We start from the raw sequence: 18,226 nt of genomic DNA on the forward strand, positions 1-18,226 counted from the left end.
AAAAACGGCTTAGAGCTATTTACAGCCAGTCTGTAAAAACAAAGCCTTTTGTTAAGAATGCGGCCAGGCACCCCAGGGGTCTGGGTGCTGTTTCTAATCTTGGTAACATCTCAAACTGCTAACCAACAGCTGTGTGTGTGTGTGCAGGGAGCTCCAAGCTCTCTGCTTCTTCTCTGCTCCAGAATTGACATGAATCTACACTGTGTATTTGTGCTTAATCATTTAGACTGGTTAACAATATAGTTTGAACAATTTCATTACATGTGTTCGGCATACTTCATATATAGTATAGATATTGAATTAGTCTTATTTGGTATAAAACTTATAGAGTGTTACATGAGCTGTATGCTCTGTGTCCCTCCTCCCCCTCCACCGGAAGATCCTGTGAGTTTCTAGGGAGGCGGGACTTAGAAGCTAGTAAATACTGCAGACGCTGTGAAACTAGCAGAGTCCACATTGATTAGCTATGATGTGACTTCATGTATTCCACGGGGCCTTCCGCCCGTGGAAAGCCTTGTACTGAGTTATTCTGTTCAATAAAACTGATCAGAATGTGACGACAACCTGCTCCTCGACTCCTTTCTTCACTCGACGACCATCACTGCTAAAGACACAATTTGGGTAACTTGGTGCTAAATATACATCATTAACTAGAAGCTTGAGCGCCTATGGCGCACTCACGTCTAATTGTTGCAAGAAAGCAATGTGTCTTTGGCCACTGACTCTCCGTCTATGAAATGTTGTGATTGGTTGAAAAAGATCGTTTACGGGGGAAATACGCCACCTTTAAACTTTAAAAGCAGAGGATGTCATTGTCACCTCAGCAAAGCCCCAGTCAACGCTCTCAACATGGAATTAACAGCAATTATACCACATATTTAGATCGGAGATCGGACCTCATGTTGTGATTATGTTTATAGAACACATTTTAGTGAATTCCAAGTAGGCTACCAACACCATTTGTTTGGAAGTGGGGTATTATTATGCATGACTGAGTTTATACACAAGCCAAACAAAACCATAGCGGTTTCAAAAGTACAGAAAATACAGTTTAAAGCAATTAAGGCTTGACAATCAATACGAGCTAAAGCAGTGTGTAAATCCTGCATGATATTAAATAGTGAACGACCGCACTTACGATAATGGCTCCGTGCCAAGTTCCAACTGTCTCAAAACTACTTAGAATTCACTACAATGTGTTCTATAAACATTATTGATGACTTAATGGCTGTTGGTTTTTGATATTACGTTAAGTTTAATTGATCATATCTATAATAGAGTGTCTCTACCAGGCAATTAAACACTGAGCCACGGTAACGTTTTGTAACATGGAGGGAGAGAGAGATCATGGTAAAAAAGGAAAACAGATCTCCGATTTCGGTGGTGCTTGCTTGTGCAACTTGATGCATGCAATAAAGTATAAAGAGATAAGGATAATCTGACTCTGACTATAAACCACTTGAACCCCAGGTCCCCAGCATAAACCACTTGAACCCCAGGTCCCCAGCATAAACCACTTGAACCCCAGGTCCCCAGCATAAACCACTTGAACCCCAGGTCCCCAGCATAAACCAAACATCTACAAACTCACAACGCGTCGCAATGCGCTGTGAGCTCATGGTAACGCCCTGGCCTGAAGTGTTTTACGCACATTCTCCATTTACAGTCCTTACGGCTTACGCCTACAATGTTCAGATTACAAATATAAAGGGCTCACCCCAGGGCCATGGATGTTACAATTCTGCTAGGGCGGGTATAAGTACCGGTATAAAGACAAAGTTTAATCAGTTTTTGGCCATGTGCTTTCAACTATGCGCCCCTATCGGTTGGTGCATGTGGATACATTATAACTCTGATGAAATGGTCACCGATCGGATTAAAACGCTATTTATTGAGCAATGCTGAAGATTACGGGTACTTGATGATGATGATGTCATCAAGATGTGTTTCACCGTGTTAATGATTTTTTTCAGACCTCCAATTCTAGGAGACACAGAATGGGGGGACTTTTTTATTATTTCCACACAACAGCTCTAAGGTATTATTAATGACATAGTAAAATGTTGAAAATGAGAAGATTCCATATAGACATAAACAATCTATTCATGATCTTCACAGGATCTGAACAAGAGCTTCTTGATTTTCCTAAATCCATTAATTCAACTAATGATAACTTGAGACTGACTTTGGAGAACAATAAATCTGTAATTAACTTTCGTGACATAAAGATATCGCGGGATGATAATGGCAATGTACACACATTGTACACATATTTTCATGTACATCCAATCTTTAAGAGACTGGCATCTAGTTCTGGCATATTTCAATCTTTAAGAGACTGGCATCTAGTTCGGTCATATTTCAATCTTTAAGAGACTGGCATCTAGTTCGGTCATATTTCAATCTTTAAGAGAACATCTAGTTCGGTCATATTTCAATCTTTAAGAGACTGGCATCTAGTTCGGTCATATTCCAATCTTTAAGAGACTGGCATCTAGTTCGGTCATATTTCAATCTTTAAGAGACTGGCATCTAGTTCGGTCATATTTCAATCTTTAAGAGACTGGCATCTAGTTCGGTCATATTTCAATCTTTAAGAGACTGGCATCTAGTTCGGTCATATTTCAATCTTTAAGAGACTGGCATCTAGTTCGGTCATATTTCAATCTTTAAGAGACTGGCATCTAGTTCGGTCATATTCCAATCTTTAAGAGACTGGCATCTAGTTCGGTCATATTCCAATCTTTAAGAGACTTGCATCTAGTTCTGGCATATTTCAATCTTTAAGAGACTGGCATCTAGTTCGGTCATATTTCAATCTTTAAGAGACTGGCATCTAGTTCGGTCATATTTCAATCTTTAAGAGACTGGCATCTAGTTCGGTCATATTCCAATCTTTAAGTATAGACTACTATATATAGTACTACTACAGTACAAGGTAGTTCTATATGGTACTCTAGCTCCCCTCTGGTGGTACTACTACAGTACAAGGTAGTTCTATATGGTACTAGAGCTCCCCTCTGGTGGTACTACTACAGTACAAGGTAGTTCTATATGGTACTAGAGCTCCCCTCTGGTGGTGCTACTACAGTACAAGGTAGTTCTATATGGTACTAGAGCTCCCCTCTGGTGGTACTACTACAGTACAAGGTAGTTCTATATGGTACTAGAGCTCCCCTCTGGTGGTACTACTACAGTACAAGGTAGTTCTATATGGTACTAGAGCTCCCCTCTGGTGGTGCTACTACAGTACAAGTAAGACGCGCAAACGCGGGAAGCGAACGCAGCTCGTAAATTGCAATAACAAAAATTAGAATAAATTACGTACTTTAAGGTTTTTTTTAAGTTAAGTTTTTTTAAATTAAATGTTTTTTCAAGTTATTTTTTTAGTGTGTGTATGTGTGCGTGCGTGCGTGTTTCTTTTTTAGGTTGTTTTTTAAGTTAATGTTTTTTTTAAGTTACGTTTTTTGTGTGTGTGCGTTTTTCCTTTTTAAGTTTTTTTTTTAAGTTAAGTTTTTTTTTAAGTTAAGTTTTTTTTTAAGTTAAGTTTTTTGTGTGTGTGCGTTTTTCCTTTTTAAGTTTTTTTTTTAAGTGAAGTTTTTTTTTAAGTTAAGTTTTTTGTGTGTGTGCGTTTTTCCTTTTTAAGTTTTTTTTTTAAGTTAAGTTTTTTTTTAAGTTAAGTTTTTTTTGAAGTTAAGTTTTTTGTGTGTGTGCGTTTTTCCTTTTTAAGTTTTTGTTTTAAGTTACGTTTTTTTTTAAGTTAAGTTTTTTTTTAAGTTAAGTTTTTTTTTAAGTTAAGTTTTTTGTGTGTGTGTGTGTGCGTGCGTGCGTGCGTGTGTGTGCGTGCGTGCGTGCATGTGTGTGTGTGTTTTTGTGTGTGATACAGCTGCGCCCTCTGGTGGTGGGCGGGTGGTGTTACAGCGTGACACACACACACACAGACACACAGACACACACACACACACACAGACGTGATCTGCTGGGTCTCATAGTAAATGCTCACTGCGTTCGCAACAAGGTAGTTCTATATGGTACTAGAGCTCCCCTCTGGTGGTACTACTACAGTACAAGGTAGTTCTATATGGTACTAGAGCTCCCCTCTGGTGGTACTACTACAGTACAAGGTAGTTCTATATGGTACTAGAGCTCCCCTCTGGTGGTACTACTACAGTACAAGGTAGGAAGAAGAGTCAAGACGACAGTCAGTGAAAACCTGGTTTCAGGGACTATCGGTCGCAGGAAGAGTAACACAAAGGTTTCGTCAGTGATGTCATTGACTGACTGGTTTATAAACAGCTTCAAGTCCATACTACTGTACTTCCGTGTTGCATGACAGTGACATCACTGCCCACTCCTTGGTAGCTTTATTACCACAGCCGGCCGGCCCTTGTTTCAATGCGTGTGTTACTGTATTAATGTGCTGCCTGTCAGTAGCACAACATAGCTCAGCTGTATAGCCTATTTTGACACGTTCCGTCGCGCTAATGAAACACTATAGATGGGATTATTATGTCATGTCAGCACTATCATTAGTCCCAGGTAATGTAATCCGTCACTCTGCAAGTTTAACTAAAGTTTGTAAGTGGTGCAACCACTTCCTTAAGTGACTATGTGTGTGGGTGGGTGGCTGGCTGGCTGGCTGGCTGGCTGGCTGGGTGCGTCTGAGCACGAAAACAGCATGGTTGTTTTTCACCACCTGTGCGCAACCTAAGACACACACAAACACACACGCACATATTAACTGTATATATGGTGATTTCGGGTGTGCCAGTACAGTACAGTGACAGTACAGTACAGTAGAGGGTACAGTAGAGGGACCCCCACACGGTAACTCTGTCATTTCTCAACCGTTTCGGAATCGGGCCGGCACCCTGGGTGCGTTCCTGTGGGTCTGTATTTTACTATCAGATTGCCCCAAACCAATGACCCCCCCTTCCCCCTACCCCCACAGCCACAAAACATTTGCACCGGGGCCCGTTGCCAGGTACTTTCGCCCGAGTTTGTTAAAGCAGCAGCAATATTGGCTTAGGAATGGAACAAAAGCAACAACAAAAAATACTAATAAATGAAATGTCCCTTCTGTGTTAACTGTTACTGTGTATGGCTGAATAGGATGGGGACGGTCTACGCTCCTGTATTTAACCAATGTTGGGCGGGAACCCTGGTGATAGCATTATGTTATGCTTTAGCTATTGAAAAATAGCAGATCTACTAGCTCATAGCTCTTCAAAAAAGCTACGAGCTACGAGCTTTTTTGAAAAATCGTTAAAATGTGGCGCAAATCATTGAATATATATTTCAGAGCGAACATTTTTAACTAAAATATTGGCTTCTGGGGGGTCCCTGGAACTACAAATTTTGAGATGGGGGTCCGTGGCCCAATAGAGATAATTCTGGGGGTCCTTGACATGAAAAAGGTTGAGCACCACTGACATAGAAACATGTTTTTTTCAGAAAAATGTTAGGATTTAGAAGCTTTTTTTATATCAACCTCAGTCCAAAATGGGTTAACATCAATTGGTATAAAAAGGTTGAGGACCAGTGATTTAATGGATGAAAACCAACCTCTATGGCAGTGCTCAGGCCACTGGGGTCCTCACTGGCCCTCACCATCAGCAGGTACCGCCGCTGGTCGCTCTCGTAGTCCAGAGCTCTGGTCAGGCTGATCTCTCCCGTCTCCGGCTGGATGCTGAACAGGCTGCTGGGATTGATCAGCAGGCTGTAGCCCAGGGACAGCTTCTGGAAGGAAATGGCAAACACCACCAGGAAGCTGCAGGAAACAGAGGAAATATTTGATTGTCAGCTGGCTGAAACCTCATATCTCCATATTTTAACTTGGTCTTTTATTTTTATTATTATTCTTTTTTTTTTGGGGGGGGGGGGGGTAAATTAATTCCCTACTGTGTCATACTACGGTAAATAGCCCATCTGAATTAGATTTTTGTCAAAGTGAAAGTGGTTAAACTAAACTTTTTTTAATGAATAAAATGTACAGTAATTTTATCCAATCTGTATTGGTAGAGTATGTTAATGATATTATTATGTCATGTCAGCACTATCATTAGTCCCAGGTAAAGTAATCTGTCACTCTGCAAGTTTAACTAAAGTGTTTTCCATTTGTCCAAGTCATTTCTGACAGCCTGAGTATGTTAATACTGTCCAAGTCATTTCTGATAGCCTGAGTATGTTAATACTGTCCAAGTCATTTCTGACAGCCTGAGTATGTTAATACTGTCCAAGTCATTTCTGATAGCCTGAGTATGTTAATACTGTCCAAGTCATTTCTGATAGCCTGAGTATGTTAATACTGTCCAAGTCATTTCTGATAGCCTGAGTATGTTAATACTGTCCAAGTCATTTCTGATAGCCTGAGTATGTTAATACTGTCCAAGTCATTTCTGATAGCCTGAGTATGTTAATACTGTCCAAGTCATTTCTGACAGCCTGAGTATGTTAATACTGTCCAAGTCATTTCTGACAGCCTGAGTATGTTAATACTGTCAAAGCCATTTCTGATATCCTGAGTATGTTAATACTGTCCAAGTCATTTCTGACAGCCTGAGTGTGTTAATACTGTCCAAGTCATTTCTGATATCCTGAGTATGTTAATACTGTCCAAGTCATTTCTGATATCCTGAGTATGTTAATACTGTCCAAGTCATTTCTGACAGCCTGAGTATGTTAATACTGTCCAAGTCATTTCTGACAGCCTGAGTATGTTAATACTGTCCAAGTCATTTCTGATATCCTGAGTATGTTAATACTGTCCAAGTCATTTCTGACAGCCTGAGTATGTTAATACTGTCCAAGTCATTTCTGATATCCTGAGTATGTTAATACTGTCCAAGTCATTTCTGACAGCCTGAGTATGTTAATACTGTCCAAGTCATTTCTGATAGCCTGAGTATGTTAATACTGTCCAAGTCATTTCTGACAGCCTGAGTATGTTAATACTGTCCAAGTCATTTCTGATATCCTGAGTATGTTAATACTGTCCAAGTCATTTCTGACAGCCTGAGTATGTTAATACTGTCCAAGTCATTTCTGATATCCTGAGTATGTTAATACTGTCCAAGTCATTTCTGACAGCCTGAGTATGTTAATACTGTCCAAGTCATTTCTGATAGCCTGAGTATGTTAATACTGTCCAAGTCATTTCTGACAGCCTGAGTATGTTAATACTGTCCAAGTCATTTCTGATATCCTGAGTATGTTAATACTGTCCAAGTCATTTCTGATATCCTGAGTATGTTAATACTGTCCAAGTCATTTCTGACAGCCTGAGTATGTTAATACTGTCCAAGTCATTTCTGACAGCCTGAGTATGTTAATACTGTCCAAGTCATTTCTGACAGCCTGAGTATGTTAATACTGTCCAAGCCATTTCTGACAGCCTGAGTATGTTAATACTGTCCAAGTCATTTCTGATAGCCTGAGTATGTTAATACTGTCCAAGTCATTTCTGACAGCCTGAGTATGTTAATACTGTCCAAGTCATTTCTGATAGCCTGAGTATGTTAATACTGTCCAAGTCATTTCTGACAGCCTGAGTATGTTAATACTGTCCAAGTCATTTCTGACAGCCTGAGTATGTTAATACAATATAACCTGTACAATTGGGGTGGTTGTATTTTGTCTCCCTGCTCCTCTATCGAGACATTAAGGTCAGGTTTAGACTGCAGTCACATCCAGTCACATCCAGTCAAATCTGATCTTTAATTGGCCCGACCGTTCACACTGCATTTGCAACTGACCAGATCAGATCTGTCACAGATTGTTTTGGGATGAATCTAGAGTTGCATATACCCTCCATTGACAGCTCATTGATCCAAATCGAATTTCCGATCTGTTGTATTGTTGTATATCTTGTATTAACCCATTTTGACCTGAGATCAGATTCTAAAAATGTCTTCTACATCCTGACAGTTTTCTGAAAAAGCTATGTTTCTATGTCAGTCGTTCTTCTATTTTTCAAAAATAGCAGACCTACAAGCTCGTAGCGCGCCACTCGGTGGCGCGCTATGAGCTTGTAGATCTGCTATTTTTCAATAGCTAAAGCATTACATAATGCTAACACCAAAATGGGTTAAGGTCCGATTTAGACTGCAGTGCACATCCAGTCACATCCAGTCACATCCAGTCACATCCAGTCAAATCCAATTCAAATCTGATCTTTTGACCCGACGGTTCACACTGCATTTGCAAGTGACCAGATCAGATCTGTCACAGTAGCTGCAATTTGCAACACTAGATTGTTTTGGGATGAATCTAGAGTTGCATATATACCCTCCATCGACAGCTCATTGATCCAAATCGAATTTCCGATCTGCTTGTATTAAACGACAGAATTTGCAGCTGTAGGTCAAGCTTGAATTATCCTCTTTCAATCTACAAAGTGTTTGTTTCATAAAAATAGACATGTAGACATGTTATGAGCTACTTTCTGTCAAGAAATGCCGTGCCGTGAAGTGTTGGCGTTTGGAAGCACTCGTTAATATTAACGGGTCGTGCTGCTGCTGCGTCCTGCATTATGTGCAAATTCGAAACAGGTGGTACGCAGGGCCGTTCAGTGACTTCAACAAGCGCTTCCAAACTCCAACACTTAGAAAAAGAATCACCTGCACCGAATTTATTGACAGACAGTAGCTCATAACATGTCTACGGTGGATGTTTATTAAACAAACACTTTGTAGTTTGAAAGAGGATCATTCAAACTTTCCCTACAGCTGCAATGTTGGTGAGTTTAACGTAGTTTAATACAAGCAGATCGGAAATTCGATTTGGATCAATGGGCTGTCAATGGATGGTATTGCAACTCTAGATTCATCCCATTATTAAAAAAAATCTAGTTTTGCAAATTGCGGCTACTGTCACAGATATGTGTGTTCAGACTGGCAGCCAAATCCAGCCTGAATCAGATCTGTGACACAAACAAGTCACATGGAATCCGATTTAGATCAGGTTACCGTGTTCAGACTGAGACGGATGTCCTGAAATCAGATTTGAATCAGATTTGAAACCACCTCTGAATGTGGCTCAATAAGTCGCATTTGTAAAAATCTGATTCAATGTGACTTGTTTGCGTTTAGACTTATTTAAACAAATCGGATTCCAATCTGGATGTGGCACAGATCTGATTCAGGCTGGATTTGGCTGCCAGTGTAAAAGGGCCTTTAGATCCTGTGTCTAGGTGAGACATGACCTATGACCTATGACACGATCCCGCTTCTGGTTTGACACAAATTTGGACCTGAAAGATTCAAGATTTCATTTATCCCTGAGCAAGCAGGCCGGCTCTATTAGTTCAATCAAGAAATGTCAGCACGTGCGCAGAAGACCCGGGTTCAAATCCGGGGCAGAAGTGGAAAGTTACAGTTTGTCTGTGGGATTTATTAAACCAATGAAAAGCATTAACGAGAGCTTGTGACTAAATAATACGTTTTGGACATACAAGGTTTCCACCCGACAGCAAAGCAGTATTTGACACACGCCAGCACTGACTGATGATCGATCAAACCCCTCAAAGCAGAAGTATTGGGCACTCGTCACTTCGTCAGAGCTCTGAAGCGTTTCTTTTCTTTATCCAGTCCAATATGTTCTGAATCCAAATTGAGCCGTTGTTGTTCTTTTGTCAATACTGAGCTAAAAGGGAATCACATGTGGCCTAAAATGCAGAGCCTAAAGGTGAAGCGATCTGTACTGTACACGCGCCCGGTCAATGCACTCCAACACTTTTTCCCAAATGTAGGATCCCTTTGTGTCGCGGACACATTATTATGAGTTGCGAGTAAATATCATGTTTTCTAACCTTTCCTACACAAAAGGAAAAAAGAAAAACGTTCTGGCTGTAAAAGAAAAGTGACATTTGCGTGACCTTTCGGTGATTGGCCGATTGACACCACGTGACCTTGTGTACTGGAAACCTCATCCGCTGGAATGCGCCTGTAGCCAGCGGGGTGAAACAGCAATCGATAAGCACCACATTCTGCGCAACACTGTTGAAACAAATTGTTTCATTTTTCATTAGGTCTGGTTTGTGTTCACACTGTCCTGTGTTAGCAACCACAATTTGTAAAAGACAAATGACACGCGCTCGAACAGGCCGCATTTCTAGGGAAAATCACTTCATTGCAATATAGTCACTGGAGGAAGTGGGGAGAAGGTCTGTGTTCATCTCGTGGGAAAGTGGAGGGGTGCCGCCCTGCGTCCAAAACGGTTGAGAAATGCCAGAGTTACCGTGTGGGGGTCCCTCTACTATACCCTCTACTGTACTGTACTGTACTGTCACTGTACTGTACTGGCACACCCAAAATCACCATATATACAGTTAATATGTGCGTGTGTGACGCTCAGACGCACCCAGCCAGCCAGCCACCCAGTCAGTCAGGCAGGCACCCACCCACACACACACACATACTCACTTAAGGAAGTGGTTGCACCACTTAAAAAGGTGTTCAAAAACGATTCTAATATGGTCTAGTATGGTTTCTGAAGTGGCTTAATATTTTCAACGTGGGTTAGTATTTTCCAAAGTGGGTAAAAAAACTGTAGCTGCTCTCAGGCTTCCAGCTCTGAACTAACTAAAAACCTGCTGGACACAGCTGCTGATAATGCACACTGAATTAACTGGCTTGCTGGCTTCTAAACTCCAATAGGCTGAATTCTTAATTGGCTCTATTAACTCAGTTAGACTTAAGCTGCACAAAACGTGTAATCAAGAAATGTCCTTCAATATAGTACTCGAGGTCCCAACATCTAAGCTAAAAACAAAAGGTGACCGGGCCTTTGCACTCAGAGCCCCAACTCTCTGGAATGTCCTCCCCCTCGAGATAAGGCTTGCAGAATCCGTCCCCCGCTTCAAATCCATCCTAAAAACTCACTTTTATAAAGCTGCTTTTAACACCTAAACATTTTCTAAACATTCCCTATTGTTCTTATGTCCTACTGCATTTCTGTACATTGCCTGTTCTTTATTTTTATTATTGTAAACTGTTGTTTTTGGTGTGCACTGCATTTGTTCTTATTTTATTTTTTTGTAAAGCACTTTGTAACCTTGTTTTGAAAGGTGCTATATAAATAAAGGTTTATTATTATTATTATAATTAAATAACTCAAATACACTCAGACATTTTCTGTTCTAAATACGGCTCTCAAACTAGATACATGCACATTTCTGCCACTATTTTCTGTCTCTGGAAGAGTAAGTAAGTAAATGGTCGCTGTAATGATTGTTGACATAATATAACAGTTAGATTATGTTAACGCAATCAAGTACAATTATAAGTTAAGATTCTAACTTATAATTGTACTTGATTGCGTTAATATGAGAGATGAAAAGCGTTAGTCAGTGAACTTCACATCTTGCTAAAATATGTGTGTGAAGACAGCAAATTTTGTGCAACATTAATTCCTCTACATGTGTTCACATACTGTATAGAAAATGCAGAGAAACCTGTGGCAGTACAGTATGATTTATTCAAATTTCTTGTTTTCAAGAATCTGTGAGATCTACATAAAAAATGCCCACCCCCACATTTCTTTCCATAAATGTTTTAACATTTTGCAAAATGCAAATAGCAGATCTACGAGTTCACAACACGTCACAATGGGAAGCATTGTGAGCTTTTAGATTTGATATGTTGCACTATTAATGAAATACGGGTCGGTTACGCTCAAGTGATTCATTCATTTAACATTTAGGCCTGACGTCGAAATAAAAAAACGTTCGCTCTGAAAGAACATATATTCAAAGATTTGTGCCGCATTTTTACGATTTTTCAAAAATAGCAGACCTACAAGCTCATAGCGCGCCACTCGGTGGCGCGCTATGAGCTTGTAGATCTGCTATTTTTCAATAGCTAAAGTATAACATAATGCTTAGTTAAACACCAAAAGGGGTTCCCGTCCAGAATGGGTTAAGTCTGGGTCCCTCATGGGAGACAACACATTTCTCTTCAGAGTTTTGCCATGCAGCCAGTGCTCTGTAATGTACTAATGTGAGGTTATTAAACTGATACAATTATTTGTTTGTTTTTGTGAGTTTGTTTTTGTGGAATGTTTGCTTTAGCCCGACTCTGTTTGAATACATTTGATCCGGGGGTATTTACGCTTGTTTGCTCTTCATTGCTAAAATTGGGATTCATTAACATTTGAAGTGAGTGTGCTTGTTTGTAGGTCGGCACATGTGCATGTGCGTGCTAGTGTGCATGTGCATGTGCGTGTGTGTGTGTGTGTGTGTGTGTGTGTGTGTGTGTGTGTGTGTGCGTGCTAGTGTGCATGTGCGTGCTAGTGTGTGTGTGTGTGTGTGTGTGTGTGTGCATGCGCGTGCGTGCGTGTGTGTGTGTGTGTGTGTGTGTGTGTGTGTATGTGTGTGCGTGTGCATTGGCATGCTAATGAAGTTTGTGAACGGTTTGTGGATTCAGAAGGATATATAAGCACACTGTATAATGAAATATACAGTATAACATGTACTGCATGTAGTCAGTTGGTGCAAAGTTACTAAGTACATTTACTCAAGTAAAATTTTGAGGTAATTTATACTTCTTAAATGTTTTGTTTTTTTGTGGCTTTCGCCTTTATTTTATATTTTTTTATGGAGGGAGAGACAGTAGACTGACAGGAAATGGGGAGAGAGATGGGGGGAAGACATGCAGTAAAGGCCGTTGGGATCGGGAGTCGAACCCGTGGCACACTGCCAGACTGGATTACCAGCCTGGACCACTGAGCCACGGCCCAGGCCGTAATTTATACTTCTACTCCACTACTCTGAGTATGTCAGAGGCAAATATTGTACGTTTCACTCCACTTTGTCCAATTTGTATTGGGGGTGGGGAGGGTGGCGGGGCGAGACATGGACGAAGTGTTTCCGGGGTCCGCAGCCAAAAACGTTGAGAACCCCTTTCCTGCCAAGGACCCCCACATTAATATTTATTTGGACACAGACCCCCATCTGAAAAGGTTTTGTGGCAGGGACCACCATGAGAGAAGATACAATATTTCAAAAACTTTTTATATTTTTTCTAAATAGCCTATCACGTCTTTTTTTAGCTTGTAGATTAGCTATTTATATAGTGCCATAATTACTTTTAATGCTACTATACGGGATATTTTTACTTTTAAATAAAATTAACATTAAAAAGATATATATTTTTAATTTAGCTGGGGACCCTGCTTCAAAGGATCCCACTTTGAGAACTGCAGTGACCTATAGGAGGAGGAGGAGCCATGATGTACTTACGGCTGCCCCTCTGGCGTGTTCTCTGGTATGGCGATGGCGTACGTGGTGTTGGTGAACTGGGGAGGCCTGGCCCCTGCCACCACTGACAGCATGGCAGGCACGCCGCGGCTGCCCAGGCCGTCCAGGGCCACCACGCTCAGCAGGTACTCTCTGTCCCGCTGCAGGGCCAGGCCCGTGGTCACCACCTGGCCCGTATGCTGGTCCACCGCAAAGCAGCCATCTCCACCTACGCACAGATGACACGGAGGTGAGTCACTACTTACAACAACAACAACAACAGCAACACAACACAGCAAGCACAGTCAATACTGTATCTCAGGGGGGGGGGGGGGGGGGGGAGGGGGGGGGGCAGCTTCGACGATGGAGAGGGCCACTATATTTCCACACTCACTCCACAGAGGGACACATTGTATATTACTGTCGTAGCAAAAAATAGTATGAATATCTGCGGTCCGCAGATATTAACCTGCAGGCCGCATTAACTGATGGTGGGGTAGGGGCCGCATGTGGCCGCATGTGGCCCCCGGGCCGCCAGTTGCCCATTAACTGATGGTGGGGTAGGGGCCACATGTGGCCCCCGGGGCCGCCAGTTGCCCATTAACTGATGGTGGGGTAGGGGCCGCATGTGGCCCCCGAGCCGCCAGTTGCCCATTAACTGATGGTGGGGTAGGGGCCTCATGTGGCCCCTGGGCCGCCAGTTGCCCATTAACTGATGGTGGGGTATGTGGCCGCATGTGGCCCCGGCGCCGCCAGTTGCCCATTAACTGATGGTGGGGTAGGGGCCGCATGTGGCCCCCGGGACGCCAGATGCCCATTAACTGATGGTGGGGTAGGGGCCGCATGTGGCCCCCGGGCCGCCAGTTGCCCATTAACTGATGGTGGGGTAGGGGCCTCATGTGGCCCCCGGGCCGCCAGTTGCCCATTAACTGATGGTGGGGTAGGGGCCGCATGTGGCCCCCGGGACGCCAGATGCCCATTAACTGATGGTGGGGTAGGGGCCGCATGTGGCCCCCGGGCCGCCAGTTGCCCATTAACTGATGGTGGGGTAGGGGCCGCATGTGGCCCCAGGGCCGCCAGTTGCCCATGTATGCTGGATTAGGGATCGATGTGTAAAAAAGTGTCCAAAATGAAAATCGATTCAATATTAACGATTAATCGATAGTCAAGAGGGGGCATTTTGTTTTTTATAAACCATAAAAAAGCTTTTTTTTTTTTTTTTTTTTTTAGTGGTGCAAACCACTCCAACAACTGGCTTTGTACCCGTGTACCCGTGTTTGTTCGTACCAAAAAAACGAGCATGGTTGCTATGGTTAGCAACCAAAAAAACGAGCATGGTTGCTATGGTTAGCAACCAAAACCACGAGCATGGTTGCTATGGTTAGAGAGTACTTATGACACAGATGCTTTCCTGGTTCTAATGTACAGTAACTATAACAAATTTAACAATAAATGTGTAGTTGCACCACTCAGTTCACACGGGTGTGATTTTTTATATTACTCCTCCAGATTCTGTTCAAAAATCCTGCAAGTCGTTACACAGTATCTCTACAGTCATGTGCTCAAGACGGATCTGTCTGACATTTCATATTCCATCCTAATTGGCTATAATTGCCTTTCAAAGTTTGCAGGATTGGCCCATTTTGAACAAAAAGCCTCAAATCATGAACGCAGCGTGCACTTTATGTGAAATCTTTCATGCACTTTCCTACTAGGCTGAGGAATATATCCCACCCTTTTCACATTGGCCTGTTATAGCACCACCAACTGTTGGATTTTTACAAAACCCATTTTTGGAACAAAATGGGAGGTCAGACTGATCCAGACCGTACTGAATAACTGCCAGCTTGCATAAGGTCTTCAGGCTACATCTCAGACGTAAGTCCAAGATGCTTTCAGTTCCCACCTGACATTGTGTGGGAGGTCAGACTGATCCAGACCGTACTGATTAACTGCCAGCTTGCATAAGGTCTTCAGGCTACATCTCAGACGTAAGTCCAAGATGTACAGGTTATTGTACCGGCCAAATGCGATAATTCGATCTCCCACCATGAATGAGTGCAAAATCCCTGGAGACCAGCCATAGTCCTTTGGCTGGATGTACTTCCAGGAGTAGGTCTCTAGGCTGAATTTCCACAGATCACCGATGCTACCATCCCGGTTACAGCCACCAAATGTGTACATCTCTCCATTGTAGGCAAAGGCTGAATGAAGCGTTTGGTCTGGAACAGAGCACGTATCAGCCCACTGTGATTCCAGCCAGTGTTTGGTCTTTGTGTCAAACACTTTGACGGTGTTGTAGCGCCCAAATGCAAATATCTTTGTCCCAATGATGGTGGAAGAGTGTGATGACAAATATGGCTGACAGCCTGTGGTGTAAATTACAGACCAGACCATCGAGGTGGTGTCCAACTTGTGCATGACGTTAGCGGGTGTATCCTGCTGGGTCCATCCTCCGTAGATAAACATGACCTTCTCTAAGGCACAGGCTGAGTGCTCGTACCTCCTCTCTGGAACAGGTCCAGAGACCTGTGGTGTGGACCACCTCTGGGCGTCCACATCAAATCCATATAGCACGTTGCAGTAAGGCTTCCCTCCCCAGAGGTAGACGGTATCTCCTACCAGCACAGCTGTGTAGTCCATGCGCCGGGGGCCCGCCGGGTTCGACTTCCTCCAGCGTAAAGTCACCGTGTTGAAGATGAGGACACTGATGTGACGACGTCTGGCCTTGGCGTTCTTGCCGTACCCTCCGAAGGAATACACTTCGTCTCCCACGGCAACGACAGCAGCATGATGCCTTTTGGGAGTGTCTTTGAGATGCACGGAACAGAGAAACATTTCCAACATAAAACACCACTCTGTGAGGGAACGGAGTGGTCTGAGCGCACTGCCACCTTTATTGGTACAGGGGCACAAACGTCTTACAACAATACTGGTTGGTCTGCCATATATGGTCATTTGCCATGCCCACCCACCAGGAAGGCTGCTCAAACAACATCTGAGCAGCCTATTACAAGAATGGCCATCAAGCTTTTAAAGCGGGGCTACTCAACTTAAGATGGCTCAGGGGCCACTCGGCTAAACACCAAATGTCCAAGGGCCGCAAGCCCAAATAATGTTGGTCCTGTATTGGATTTTTTTAGTCAGTGTAGTAGTCTAAAAATTGTGGAAACACACAGAAAACTGCCTAGATCTGACTTTTCTGGTAGGATGTATGGGCTGTCAAGCCCAGAAAGTAGTTATTTGGCACTCAGTAGGCGTCCCCGCATAACTTCTGGGTATGATGAGGTCATGCGCATACCCTCTATTGAACAAAATGTTGTCATGACAAGGATGAATGATTAATAATGAAATTAAGTTACAAAATTAGGCTTTTATTCACAAAATGTGAAGAGAACATGAACAGATTACTGTTGCAAATAAAACAAATATCAGAGGTAGACCAAAGATGCCAATACTACTGAAATTAATAAGCCATATCACAGTCTCATGGACTGGTACAAATAACATACCTATAAATTACAGTTTTGGAAACGAACATATATTCTTTCTATTTTTGAGTGGTGCAAACCACTCCAATAACCAGCTTTGTCTGTATGTTTGTGTACGTGTACGTGTGTACGTGTCCGTGCACCGGTGAGCATGGTTACTATGGTCACTGACATTACGTCAGACCACAGCTGATCAGGCTATATAAGACCTTGCACCTCAGTTCACACGGGTGTGATTTTTTATATATAATCGATTTTGATCCTATTAACAATTAAATTGATTAATCGGACCCAGCCCTACTATCTCTCTCTCTCTCTCTCTCTCTCTCTCTCTCTCTCTCTCTCTGGTATATATTGAACACTCAAAATGTAAATGCTGTGTTTCTGAGCATCTCCAGCTCCTGCTCCTGCATAAACAAACTACACCTTCACTCTTTGTTTTGCATTTCCTCCAGACAGTGTTTACCCCTGTGTCTGACAAGGTTCCTGTTGCTCCGCCCCCTGTAGGCACTGCCACCCTCCTACTGTACAACATGTCTCCTCTGATACATTCACTGCGAGCCGTTTCATCAGGAGACTCAGTGTAACACAGAGGTTCATCAGGGGACTCAGTGTAACACACACAGAGGTTCATCAGGGACTCAGTGTAACACACAGAGGTTCATCAGGGGACTCAGTGTAACACGCTCAGAGGTTCATCAGGGGACTCAGTGTAACACACAGAGGTTCATCAGGGGACTCAGTGTAACACACAGAGGTTCATCAGGGGACTCAGTGTAACACACAGAGGTTCATCAGGGACTCAGTGTAACACACAGAGGTTCATCAGGGGACTCAGTGTAACACACAGAGGTTCATCAGGGGACTCAGTGTAACACACAGAGGTTCATCAGGGGACTCAGTGTAACACACAGAGGTTCATCAGGGGACTCAGTGTAACACACAGAGGTTCATCAGGGGACTCAGTGTAACACACAGAGGTTCATCAGGGGACTCAGTGTAACACACAGAGGTTCATCAGGGGACTCAGTGTAACACAGACAGAGGTTCATCAGGGACTCAGTGTAACACACAGAGGTTCATCAGGGGACTCAGTGTAACACACAGAGGTTCATCAGGGGACTCAGTGTAACACACAGAGGTTCATCAGGGGACTCAGTGTAACACACAGAGGTTCATCAGGGGACTCAGTGTAACACACAGAGGTTCATCAGGGGACTCAGTGTAACACACAGAGGTTCATCAGGAGACTCAGTGTAACACACAGAGGTTCATCAGGGGACTCAGTGTAACACACAGAGGTTCATCAGGGGACTCAGTGTAACACACAGAGGTTCATCAGGGACTCAGTGTAACACACACAGAGGTTCATCAGGGACTCAGTGTAACACACAGAGGTTCATCAGGGGACTCAGTGTAACACGCTCAGAGGTTCATCAGGAGACTCAGTGTAACACACAGAGGTTCATCAGGGGACTCAGTGTAACACACATAGGTTCAT

The 18,226-nt window shown here is 42.9% G+C and overlaps 1 protein-coding gene across 1 annotated transcript in view; it reads right to left on the reverse strand.

Moving 5' to 3' along the window:
- LOC306923243 (neural-cadherin-like) overlaps nt 1-18,226 on the reverse strand; it is a gene marked incomplete at its 3' end in the record, with an annotated part of 255,371 nt that overhangs the window by 159,643 nt on the left and 77,502 nt on the right. Inside the window, exons 3-4 of the mRNA XM_079501275.1 lie at nt 13,238-13,463; nt 5,566-5,770 (exon numbers count right to left, since the gene is read on the reverse strand). Coding sequence (XP_079357401.1) covers nt 5,566-5,770; nt 13,238-13,463 — 431 coding nt within the window. The remainder of the gene's footprint in view (nt 1-5,565; nt 5,771-13,237; nt 13,464-18,226) is intronic.

The sequence above is a fragment of the Electrona antarctica genome, assembly GCF_951216825.1.
Source record: "Electrona antarctica genome assembly, chromosome: 5".
Lineage (NCBI taxonomy): Eukaryota > Metazoa > Chordata > Actinopteri > Myctophiformes > Myctophidae > Electrona > Electrona antarctica.